The 13029-nt window shown below is 36.1% G+C and overlaps 1 protein-coding gene across 4 annotated transcripts in view; it reads right to left on the bottom strand.

Moving 5' to 3' along the window:
• The window catches only part of GPHN (gephyrin), a 312212-nt gene that overhangs the window by 210157 nt on the left and 89026 nt on the right, over positions 1–13029 (bottom strand). For all 4 annotated transcript variants that reach the window (XM_030481574.1, XM_032919854.1, XM_032919855.1 and 1 more), the window contains exon 2: positions 10627–10705. In XM_030481574.1, coding sequence (XP_030337434.1) covers positions 10627–10705 — 79 coding nt within the window. The remainder of the gene's footprint in view (positions 1–10626; positions 10706–13029) is intronic.

Raw genomic sequence — 13029 nt, 5'->3', positions numbered from 1 at the left:
GAGCACGATAAGCATTCAGAAGCTCCACAAAAAGATATATTCAAACCCTTTCATTTAGCACAAACAACAAATTAGCTAAAGAGATTAAAAGGCTTGAGAGTGCAAAGGGCTACAGCGCTGGCTGGAGCCTGAAGTATGTGCAGGACAAGAGGAACTCCTGAAGGAAGATGAAAAAACCCAACACCTCCTAAACATAGCATTCAGTGCTATTACTGGGATTTCTAAGCAAAACCTTAAGCTGATAATGTCTTTTTTTACTAAGTTTAGAAAAACTTAGGGGTTTGTTTGTTTCACGTAAGTATCTTCAAAATGTTCAACCGTGCAGGCATAAGTAGCTACATTTCTCAGTGCATCTGAGACACTAGTGAAAAGGGGAGAAGTTTTCTCAGTTTCGATTTCTTAAACACACACTTCACAAAATTCTTTCACAATATAAAACTAATTATCTGTATGAATGCAAAATATTAGGATTTAAAATATAAAATTTTCTGAAATCTCCAAATCTTTACCAGTTCATCTATTACTAATGCCTATATAAGCATTAGCAAACAATGAAATACACATGGATACTCCATGAACACAAACATAACCTTCAATTCTTATTTAGCTTTTGGTGACAAATTCATTCCTTCAGGATGTATTTTTAATGTTGTTAGCTTCCGAAGAACCATACAGAGCAACTGTTAAAAATATGAATGAGTATGTCAAGTGTGATGCTTCACCCTCGCACATGCAGAACAGCCCTTGAAAAGCTATTGCCTAAGGCTCCTGGCAGGCAACATTTGTTCTTAAGCCATCAAGAGGTATAAAAAAAAAAAAAAGAATAATAAACATATTAACTATATTTCTTTGCATTTTTCTGGCAAATTTCTGTTTTCAGAAGGGATTCAATGATGAAATATTCTGAGATAACGCATTCTAAAGCAAACTGTATTCTAAAGAATACTGTCTGAAAACAGCACTATTCACTTCCTTATAAACTTACAAAATACTTTATTGTAACTACACTTATAATGTCAGTTTTGAAAGGAAAGATTCTAAGAACCATTTTAGATAGGTTATGCAACTGTTTCTGAAAGAAGTATATAAAAACTGTCACACCACCTCAGTCTAAAGTCCACACAACTCGGTACGATGTTTCTGGTGTTAAGAAACAAATGCTTAGGGAATAAACATATAGAGCATGATTTGTCCCTTGGTACACACTTACGGCCTCTTGCCATCTTCAGTTCAGGAGCTTTGCTGGCCTAGATGCTGCATGCAGATCATCAGCTTTAACAGTCATACTAGGTCCATCAGTCTAATTCCTTTTTTTGGTATCTATCATTTATACTCCAGGCTTCCACATGATGTTACTTCAATTATGAAATATTTAGTTCTGCTACACTTGAATAAATAAGTACTTTTATTCATTTTAAATCTGCTGTCTGAATTTCTTCCCGTCACAATGTCGGATCTGTGAAAAACAGTGAATAACTGCCTCTGACTTTTTTTTTTTAATGCTATTCATTCTGTATATCTCCACCATACGTCTTTTCTTGGTTAAAGTGAAAAGTTCTTGTCTATTCGATTTCTCTTTGTGTGAAAGCTGTTCCAAATCTCTGCTTAATCTTATGATCCATACCATACCCCTTTTAGAATTTAATACGGTAGTCAAGACGTAAACCAATCCCAGGTTTATACAGTTATATAAATAGGTCTTCTATTTTGTTCTTGGGGTTTTTTAAATAAGTCCTCATATCTTATTTTCTTTTCTGAGAATATAGAATCACACTTAATACACTGCTGAGTATTGAGAGGATCTTCTCAGAGTACCATATACTAATGCAGGTTAACCTAAGATAAGCACTGGACCATCTCTCTTCTGGAGATGCATGCAATATTTTTCTTTCCAGTATCTGGACCCTATCAGAAGACAGCTCCTTTAAATACCCAGAAAAGATCTGGATATGAACAAAGACTAGAGTCAGGAAGAATGAGATCAAGTGAAAAGTCAGGTTAGCTAAGATTTGGATGAAGCCTGGAGATGGTAAAATGGATGTGGAAGAGGCTCTTTGAGTTCTGAGAGTCACAGATCCTCAGAGTGGAAAGCTGACAAAAATGGCAAATGCAACAGAAAAAGACCCCTTCAAAAGAAGCTTGAAATAAGAAGATCAAGAAAGGCAAGGTAAGGTCACTAAGGTAAGACTAGAGAGTGCAATTAGAAGCTTTGGTGTATTTGCGTTGGATGAGAAGATAAAAAGCAAAGCCAGAGAGATGTACAGCAAAATCCCTCAAGGAAGTCCCTACACATGAAGCTTTTAAAAAGCCCTTTGAGTGTGATTTAAAAAAATGGAATATTGACCAGTAAACTGTTAATGGCTATTAATGGCTATGCCATTAAATTCAAAAGCAAATGATAGGCTGTAAAATCATATTCAACCAACTGAACACTTTGGATTCTACTCTTATTATTAGCACAAAGGATTACAGAAAAAGGTCTTCCAATATTTAACTCTGAGACAGTGACAATACTTGGTACATGATCAATTTTCCTACTTTTATAAAAAGTCATTTCAGTCTGATCTTGTCTACATTCCTTTCAAATGCAAAGGGAAAAAAAAAAATCCACACCACAACTGTAACATTACTTATATGTGTGCTGGCTCTGGCTGAGTTGACTTTCTTCACAGCAGCTTATATGTTGCCATGTTTTGGATTTTTGACTAAAACAGCATTGGTAACACACCAGTGTTTTAACTATGGCTAAACAGTGCTTGCACAGCGTCAAAGCCTTTTCTTTCCCCCCTCTCGGACATCCCAGCAAGTAGGCTGGGAGTGGGCAAACAGCTGAGAGGGGACACAGCGAGCATTGCTGACTCAAACTGACCAAAGGGATATTCCATGCCATAACACTGTGCTCAGCAATAAAAGCTCAAGGAAATGGGGTGTAACATTAGTGGTTGTGGCATTTGTTTTCCCAAGCAACCCTTCCATGTGCCTTGGCAATTCCAAGAACTGGCTAAACATCTGCCTGCTGATGGGAAGCAAGTGAATTACTTCTTTGTATTTAAGGCTCTTTTACTATTGAAGAATGTAAGGCATTGAAACAACATGATTTAACAAATGCGACTGGAAAAATAAAAAAATGGCATGAATTCTAAAGTCACAAGCAGAATGGATATTTTGAAAATCAAGATTTAAAACATACATACAAACAACTTTTAGTCCATTTTGTGAAATTATCTAGATTGAAACTTAGTCAAGATATCCCAACCTGTGCCCCATGTATCTCTTTTCAGACATCAGATAGAAGACATAGTGAAACAGAGCAAAAAGAACACTGCTTTTCTTTAGAACTTTTTAAAAAATATTTTCTAGCAATTTCATTTCTATACGAAAGTTTAAGTACATCTAATAAAAATAACAATCTCTAACCTTGAAAGTGAAGAATCTAGTAAATCTCCATAACCAACGTTTTTATTCCAACCAACATTATATATTTGTTTATAACTGCTAGTTTCAGAACAAGCCAGAGAAAGCAAACATTTCCTTAGACAGCTCCATAAAAGACTGCGTTTCAAATGCAATAAATTTAAAAACTTCCTAATAACAAGGAGGATGCCCATTTACATATCACATATGTATAAAAGTTCCCTGAACATGTTTAGACAGAAGTTCTTGGCTAAGAAGTTCAAGCAGTGCATTCCTGCACCACAGAGAAGTACTAGAACTGATTCTGAAACTAGTACTATAACTGAAAGGCCATATGGAGCACCTAGGCTGCAGCTGCCACTAAAGCAAACAACCCTTTCCCCTCAGCAATGCTTATCAGCCCAGACACAGCACTGTGGCTGCATAGTCTCTTGTTCCAGACCAACTTTTTCAGTTATTTGATTAGCTCACAATTTTTTTAATTGCAGGGCATTGCAAGTGCAAAAGGAAGAAAATTCCTTCTCAGACTTTGGAAACCATATGATAAGAGAAGACAAGTTTGTTCTGAATGTAACTTCTATTGGTAAATAAAGCTGACATGGAGCTTTAAAGAGGTTATAGGAGAGTGCTTTGTGCCAAGAGGCAAATATTAGAGTTGAAAGTTACTAAAGTCTTATGTTCTGCTTTGCCACAGACTTCAGCTAAGATTTTGCTTCAGATGGATGAAGTTGTTCCTACAGGTTTATGAGTCATTAAGCCTAAACAGCCAGACACACGTAGTATTAACAGTTTTCACTACAAACTGCCAAAGAATCTCATATGTTGAGAAAATTCTGTTCTTAAAGTGCAAGTAATGGAGAAGGTCTTCAAGGAAGTTGAAAAGTAGATTTCCTTCAGATAATCAGTATGCCTCAACAGAGAGCCCTTTACAAAATGTCTGCAGAAAGCATTAGGAACGTGTTCATATGACCGGAGGTAAAAAGTGTTTGGCACATGAACTACAGAACAATCTCTGTGACACATTTGATGGAGTCTGGTGAGACCATGCAGAAGACAAGCATGGAAACTGGCCTGAGAAGAAACCTTGGCCACTTAACATAAGCTTGTTATAGTTATCTTGAAGGAAGGGTAAATACAATTTTTCCAGGCACGTGCAAACTCTGCCTGCAGTTCAAGCAGATAAAGGTTTCTCACTCATTCCTCCAGACCAGTCAGAAACCATCAGGCTAGTATGAGGCCGATTTTATTTATATTCACTTTAAGAAGTGTTTATTAGACTCATAATCATCAATTACTTCAGGTAGGTGCCAGATCTGTGGAAGTTTGCCAAGTGCAATTTTTTTCATGAGATGCCACACTTAAAATAGGCTACACTTCTGTTACACCTCAGTATTGCTCCTCTGCATAACAGAGTACTCTAGGCTACCACAGTGAGTCATCTAGTTGTCCTGACAAAGATCACCTCTTACAGATGAGCTCAGCAACAGGAGACAAGAGAGGCAAGAGAAGTATTTTTGTAAGCCAGGCCTTATTAGCCTGTGCTAATATAGTCTAATAATGGACAAACAACTGAGCATGAACTCCCAATAGAATACTGCTGCAAAATAAGATAACAGAGCATGGAATTACAGAAGAAATATTTCCTTTGATGCATTACTAACACTGGCAGTTAAATAAAAGAAACAGGCGTGATATTCATGTAGGAGGTACTGAAAAACTAGAAAGGCTGCACAAAGGGGAGAGGGAGAGAACTGGTATCACCGTAACGTGGGACCCATAACCTTCAGCAAGACAGAATCATAGAATGGTTAGAATTGGAAAGGACATTAAAGATCATCTAGTTCCAAACCTCTGTCATGGGCAGGGACACCTTCTACTAGTCCAGGTATGTTGTTATTTAATTACTTTCTATTCACATTTAAAATTTAATTAATTTCATTAGCTCTAAAAAAAAAGTTTTTTACACATTTTACACATACACTTTTAGGTAGAGAGCTATATATTTAATTTATATATCTTTACACTATATAAAGTATATGTATCTATACTGTATATAATACTTCTGTAAAGCTACATATGCTACTGATTTTCAAATTATGAGTAAAACCCAGAAAGAATGAACTACGATATTTGTTATCCTCAGTACTGCTAGACAGGTTCCTTCACATGAAGATAGACACTGTGAATTTTCACATCCACAGACTTAATATTGTATTTATCAGATCTTCAATCCTACAGTATAGCCTGTGTTCTCAATAAGATAATAAAATCAGAGCTCCTCAAGAATTCTTTCATCATCTTCAATCCTTAAGTGACAAATTCGAAAGCTCTCATAACCACTTCCCAGAAAAAGTATCTAGCTCCTCCTTCTAAGGCGGTAAAATGCAACAAGGCAGTGACAAAGACAACTTCTGACAGACTTGTATCTGTTGTCCAAAAATGGCGGGGGGGGGGGGGTGGTGTTGAAGCTTCTGTGGTACATAGGTATTAAAAAAAACCTTCCAATCTCCTGTTAAAAATTACCTGTTCTTACCTTTTAGATTTATCTACCCTCTCTTAATTGAAGACAGCTAATCTGAAGGAGGTATGAAACACAGTTTAGATGTGATGCGATTTTGCCTAGAAAGAAGTTATTCCGAATCTCTTGGATCTTGCTAATCTCAAAGAAGCTCTGAAGATGTTTCCAAAACAAATGAGTAGCAGTGATTATGTGCAGCTGCAGCTCCTGAATTGCACAGAAAGATTAAAAGCATCCTCCTTTCTGTCTAGACAAGTATTTCATAAACTTTCTGTCTATATACAAGCTAGAGTTGAAAGGAACATCTTAAAAAGTGATGCTAAGAGCTAGAACTTGGGAACGTCTACACACGGAACTTCTGCCTGAAGTAGGTGGAGGTATAGCTAACCCTCTAATGATCTGAGGGTTCACGCTTCAGAGGTATATTGAAATAACTTACAGTTAGAAAAAAATCAGTCATAAAGAACCTAGGAGTAGTTTCAGGTGATAGCCATATTAAATTTTCTTTAATCTATTTCTCTCCTAAGCACGGATTGGGTATTGGAGGTGGAGAAGGAAGCAAAGAAAAAGGGTAGCATTCAGTCTGCTCCCAAGCGAGGAGTTAAATAAACGGATTCAATTTTCTCTCTTTCCTTGAGCACCAGCTTAAGAAATTTTGCCTTACTACGGAGCCTCAAAGATCTCCCCACAAAAGCAGGACTTTGCTAGCTTTTTAAGTGGCTCCATTGCATTTTGCCTCAGCTGAACATACTCTGAAGAACATCTGCAACACTATCTGAGAACCACCAGCCTAGTTCCTCCAATTACACCGGCTATCTGCAGCTCTGCTGTTTAGGACCATTCATGGAAAGACACTTACAAATAGACCTCCTCTGTAGAATGCAAAATGTTAAATATCTTTTATGTATTACAGGAATGTTAGCCAGGGCTCCAGTGGGTACATCATCTAAACCAAATTATGTGAATATTCATAGCCACATTAACTTCCTTACAGAGGAATCAAAATAAGTTCCATCTGGGCTTTGGTCATATTAACTACACTGATACCAAACTGCCAGAATGCACACCTTTTTCATAGAAGAAAACACAAAAAGTTTGTCCTTCCAGTTCTCTACACTTACACAGGATCAAGTATACATAGACTATAATTTGAAGAGCTTTCCCCAACACTCTTAGAAATAGATTCCAGTTTCTTTATCACCTTGACACTTAGAACTATTTCAATTTATAGCAGATGAGATTGGATAGTTAGAAAAAAAAATTCTTTCTCATCAGCAATCCCTTTAATGTTTTATACACTGTAAGCGACTTGTATTTCCTCTCTTCTGCCATTGTTTTCTAAATTAAGTAACACCTGTCATACATTGCATTTTCTATCCGCCTTCTCCTCTTGCCATTCTTCTCCTTACCTTTATACCTTTAAGTTTTGTGTCCAAAACTGGACATTGTATACAGCAGAGACATCATGGGACTCTGAGCAACCTGATCTAGTTGACGATGTCCCTGCTCATTGCAGGAGAGTTGGACTATTTGACCTTTAAAGGTCTCTTCCAACTCAAAAAATTCTATGATTCCGTGATCAGCTGTAATGAATAAAGAATAGCAGCTAACTCTCAAACCATCTTTTCAGTTAAACCAATTTTTTGTCCAAATTCAACTTTTCTGTAATTAAACTACAAAACGAGATTTAATTGTAAAGTTATTTCATGCTTCCTTCTTCCACAGTCAGTAACTCCCTGCTTTATGTTTAATTGATATGCTTGGGTTTTTTTCTTAAGTAGTTATTTTTATTGACAGAAATGAAAAAATACAAATTGACACATACAAATAGAAAGAGATAATCAAACTCCTGACTCGAGCAGCAGAGCTTTTATCACTGATGATTAGAGAACTGAAAGCAGATCAAGATTACAGAGTCCAGAGTGCTCTAGCTGGGAAATCAGTTGAGTCAAAAAAAGACTACCCTGATAATTAGGCACACTTGAAACAAATCAGACACTAATCAAAAAACCCTCCAATGCTGTCTTTATAGAGTTCCATTTCAATCTAAAGACAAACTTTCATCCCTTCATTAAAAGCCTTCTGCAATAACAGAAGAGAAGTTGTGATGGAGCCAAGAATGGCAAACAAGGGAAATGCCAGCATAGTTTAGAAAACTGTATCAACTACTTAAGTCTCACAAGAAATGGACACCACTCAAAAGGCATTTTACATGATGTATCAAAGCATCCCCATCTAAAACAATTCAAATTATTTTTATACTATCCTCTTGGTGTATTATACTGCATTTCTACCTCTACTTCTAATCCATCATTTGCTGGCAACATGAACTCCTGTTAAAAGTATATGCTGATTATTTATATGCTAATGAACCTGAAACCTCTTGCACTCTTTGTTAAACTATTTTATTATCATCATACATTACAAATGCACCGCAAATCTTTAGAGTGACAGAGCCATTTGCAGAGGAAGCATCAGAATTTTTTATGTAAATCTGATGTTGGTGTCTGAGATTACAAAGAAAAGAGGCAGTCTCTCTACAGTCAGAGCGAACAAGCACCAAAGAAATCCTAAACTGTAAATATTAAACTGGTAAGAGGATGAATCAAACATTTACTGCAAGGGTGGTGAGACAGTGGAACAGGTTGCCCAGAGAAGTTGTGGAAGCCCCATCCCTGGCAGTGTTCAAGGCCAGGTTAGATGGGGCTTTGAGCAACATGATGTAGTGTGAGGAGTCCCTGCCCATGGCAGGGGGGTGGAACTAGATGATCTTTAAGGTTTCTTCTGACCCAAACCATTCTGTGACTCTATGATTTCAGGTATCATCATAGGTGAAACTATTAGCCAAATACTCTAAAGGTTTTAATTAAACTTGTTTAATTAAACTTCTTATTTCAAAAAAAGGTTAAAACATCTCTTTGGCTGGCACTCTCATGCTTCACCCACACACCATCCTTTGCATTTCTCTTTGCATAATAAAAAATTCAAACACCATAGGACCTACAAAAGGCTGGACTGAACAATATAGCCTTAGACTGTTTCTTAATTTTGGAGATTCACTCACACTATTACACAATTTGAAAGAAGTCTTAGTAGGCACTCACTCATAAAACTGCAAGAATATCAATTTGGAAAGACAAAACAAAGTCTATACATTCTTATCATTAGGAAGGAAGAAGCAGACTTCTCTTGCACTATAATCTGTCATACAATAGAAGTGTCATAAACAGTCCTTGAGACCTAACAGATGTTTGGAGACTTTATTCAATCTTTCAAAGTGATAAAAATGACTACAATGCAGTCACTCTTCTTATGCTATAAGCAACAGAAATCCATTTCAGTTATTTTGCAGATTACAATATTTGATTACAATCTTTTTCATGTAAATTACGGTCAGGGAAAGAAACCAGAAATTTCATCACTTCTGGTAAAGAGTAAGGAAAATGATCATTCTACAACAAAGGCAATTCATCCTTTCTGAAAGTAAACTCCAGAGGTGCAAAACCAAAACCATATGTACCACGTAAGTATAACTGCAGCTCAAAAAACCACAAACAATTCTCAAAAATAACCAACAGAGCACTCAAAGGGCAAGTTTTGGTTGATATTAAGGAAATCTCCTTGACTTCCACACTTAGATGCTAACTATTATTAAAAATAGATAATTATTATTAAAAATGTACATATTGCATTCATTCCATGAATTTTAAGCAACAATTATACTTGTCCCCTGTATCTCTATCATTTCAGAAGTATAAACTATCAAATATTGTATACATTATGTCAAAATTTCCCAAGAATGCATGTATACACGCATATATGTCATTTACCTGTAGCAACATGACAAAATAAATTCTGTATCTACTTCACTACTAAAAATCCCCAGTAACTGAAATAAGACATTAAATATACCTTATTTTCCACCACTTTGCAATCAATACTGAAAAATTGTGCTCTGCCAGTGTAAAGGCCCATCGTATTAGGACCCACTGTGGAATGTGCTATCATTCAGGTTAAAAAGATGTGAATTTTTCCCCTTTTCTCCTTCCCTCATAAAAAGCGGTACACTTTTGCACACTAACAAGAGTATTTTCAGCTAAGACAAAAAGGTTTGATGACATTTCAAGTCTGGCTCAGAGCTCATGATGTTGAATTTTATTTTAGAGGAAAATACAACACTGAGATGGAGACCACTAGTCTTTCCATGCAGTCAAAAATAGATCATCTACTCATGTACTCGTATTAAAGCAGGTATGAAAGGAACAAATAAATCAGCTGTAGGAAATCAGATACAAACAAAAAAAGATTCTACATTTTAAGACAACTGAGGATAACATAATTATCCAGTAATCTCCTAGTTTATATGCAGTTCCTCCTTAAATAAAGTTGGCTGACAATGTGCACACAACTCCTCCGTAGAAATATCAGCATGCACAATCTGTTGCTTCTGATGGCTCTTGTACCCTTTACTGTATGTCCTCACTAGATGTTAGCTCACGAACAGAAGTACATAAAAAAACAACATGCTTTTAATAATATTCGTCTACATTAAAGACTAACAACTTGGCAAGCATATTACTACTAAAGCACTAAGTGTACTTTATTATACTATTTCTTTATATAATCACAAAACTACTCACAAGGATATCATGAAGAAGCTTTTCTTTGCTTAGCAATAAGAGCCAGATACTCACAAAGAAGGGTCTTGGACCAGATCTTTAAGGTTTATCCCACTACGATCTTCGGCAAGGTTCCTGAAGCAACTGTCACTCACTAAAAAAAAAAAAAAAAAAAAAAAAAAAAAAAAAAAAATAAAACAAAACAAAAAACAGGGGAAAAGAAAAAAAAAAAAGAGGTGGAAATTTAAGAACAGAATGCAGTTCTCTTGATTAATTAGAAACACTTTTTGGTGTGAGGTATAATTTGGACATTCATGTATAAAGTCTGATGTAAAGTAAGGTTTCACCTAACTTGAAAGATAAGTTAATTCAATTAAAAGTGATAAACACTATATCACTGATTACATGAAACAATCAATTTCAGCTGGTGTCCATACTACTTCTCCACCTGTGGCACCAGAAAGTCTCAAATACAAACACTGGATGCTCAGGCACACACACAGCTATCCATACACTTAGCAGCACAGTCTTTTATCAGGCACCCATCAGTATTATTTACCTAATTGGAGCTGCTACTTATTTAAATTAACAGTTGCAATGTCCAAAACAGGAAATTAAGAGCAAAAATTTATTCAAACATTTATAATTAACTTGTAAAGTGCACGTAAAGCAGCTAGTTACTGTAATAACTGAAATTACAACACAGTAAATTTCACAGAAGTTTAAAGTAGAATTAGTGCGCTAACCATTCTATGAATTACAGTTATTTCTGACTACAGCAAACTTTCTAAAGGACACAGAGGTTGTGATATGGCAAAATCAGTGTAATCAATTTGCCATAACTACCGAAGTAATCTGCCAAAAAGAAGAGAGCTTATGAAGAAATGCATTATTGCTCATCTTCCAACACAGAACACTGCCTCAGATTCGGTGAAATGGGATGTGTTTAAACTCATTTGCAAAAGCAAGTGTTTCTATTTCCTCATTTCTAAATGCAAGATACTCTTTTTAATTTACATCTGTAAGTACTCACATGCATCACTAGCATGAAAAAAATGCAAATCATTCCCAAAATATTTTATTTTCACAGATCGTAATACATACTGTGACAGACCTACCTAATACACAAAGCTGCAAAATGTTTCTACTAGTACCTCGTGTTCTCAACGCATCTCACAAGAGTGAAACCTCTTAGCCTGATGGAAAAGACAAGTACTGGAAGAAAGGGTCCAAAAAGAAGAGGATGGGGTAGCTCATGGAAAAGGTACTGGCCTAACTCCTACACACAGCCTGACAGCTAACAGAATACGACAATAACAATGGTATTTGTCAAGCATTGATAAGATTAAGAAGTTTACCTGCTTTGCACTTAAACACTGTAATAACCAGTTGATAACCCAGGTTTCTCTCACCTGCCACCTCTGAAAACACTACCCAACAGTTGCTCATCGCATGCGACCCCAGAAAGCTAGGCAGTATTATCACAAGAAGGTTCTTGTTTTCAAGGTAATTGACACAGATCTTCAGCTTAAACAGCAGCTACTTGTACTAACAAAGTCCCGAACTCCTGGCTTGTTCCTCCTGTTAGAATCATTGTCTCCATATCAAAGTGCAAGTTACCTGTACTGAGTATCACACATGCTATCTACCTAGCCAGGGAAGCTCACCTTGAGCACCTTGAACCATTAGAAATATTTCATTTCATGCCCATCTGTTGTGCTGAACCCACATCCCTTGAATTTAAGAAGTCTGTGACTCCTGACCTAAAGAAGTAATTATAAGATCAGCAGACTCACAAACAACCTACACTCTCGATTTTACAGGAGATAAGAATCCCAGCTAAGTCGATATTCGATAAGTTAATATTTGCCTCTTGACAAGTTTGGCAACAGAACAGTAAGCAGAATATTTGACCTACTGTCTTGTCGTAAGTCCTACACTAGAGATGTATCAACATATCTCCCAATCCAACACAATACGCCATGAATAAAAATGGTCAATAATGTTTTTTCACTACTGACAAATCAAACATTTCTTAAACATTAAATATTTAATCTAACTTGCCATGTTTCATCTACTGTCTTCTCCAACCTCCTCTTCGAAAGAAATTATAATTGAGGAAGCTATTGCAACTGTTCTAAAACTTTTTAAAGGGAAAAATAAACAACCCCAAACCCACAACATAAAATTATCTTATCGGTAAAACTGGCCATTATTTGTCTGCATGTAACTCACAAAGTTTATAAAACCAGCAGTGTTTGAAATAAATGTTTAAAAAGAAAGCATAGATTTGTCAAAGACTGTCTTTGTCTTACTTGTCTCAACATAACTCTAATATAATACCCTTTTTATCAATGAAGTTGAAAACTGCAAACCTTCCAACAGTCTCATTAATATTCACCAAATCAAATTTCTGAAAACAACCATGACACAAATATTTGTCTATACTTGTCAGTTAAATTACTAGCATTCATAGCA

Source organism: Strigops habroptila, chromosome 4 (genome assembly GCF_004027225.2).
Source record: "Strigops habroptila isolate Jane chromosome 4, bStrHab1.2.pri, whole genome shotgun sequence".
NCBI lineage: Eukaryota > Metazoa > Chordata > Aves > Psittaciformes > Psittacidae > Strigops > Strigops habroptila.
The sequence above is the reverse complement of the archived record's forward strand: the minus strand, read 5'-3'. Positions and strand labels throughout refer to the sequence as shown.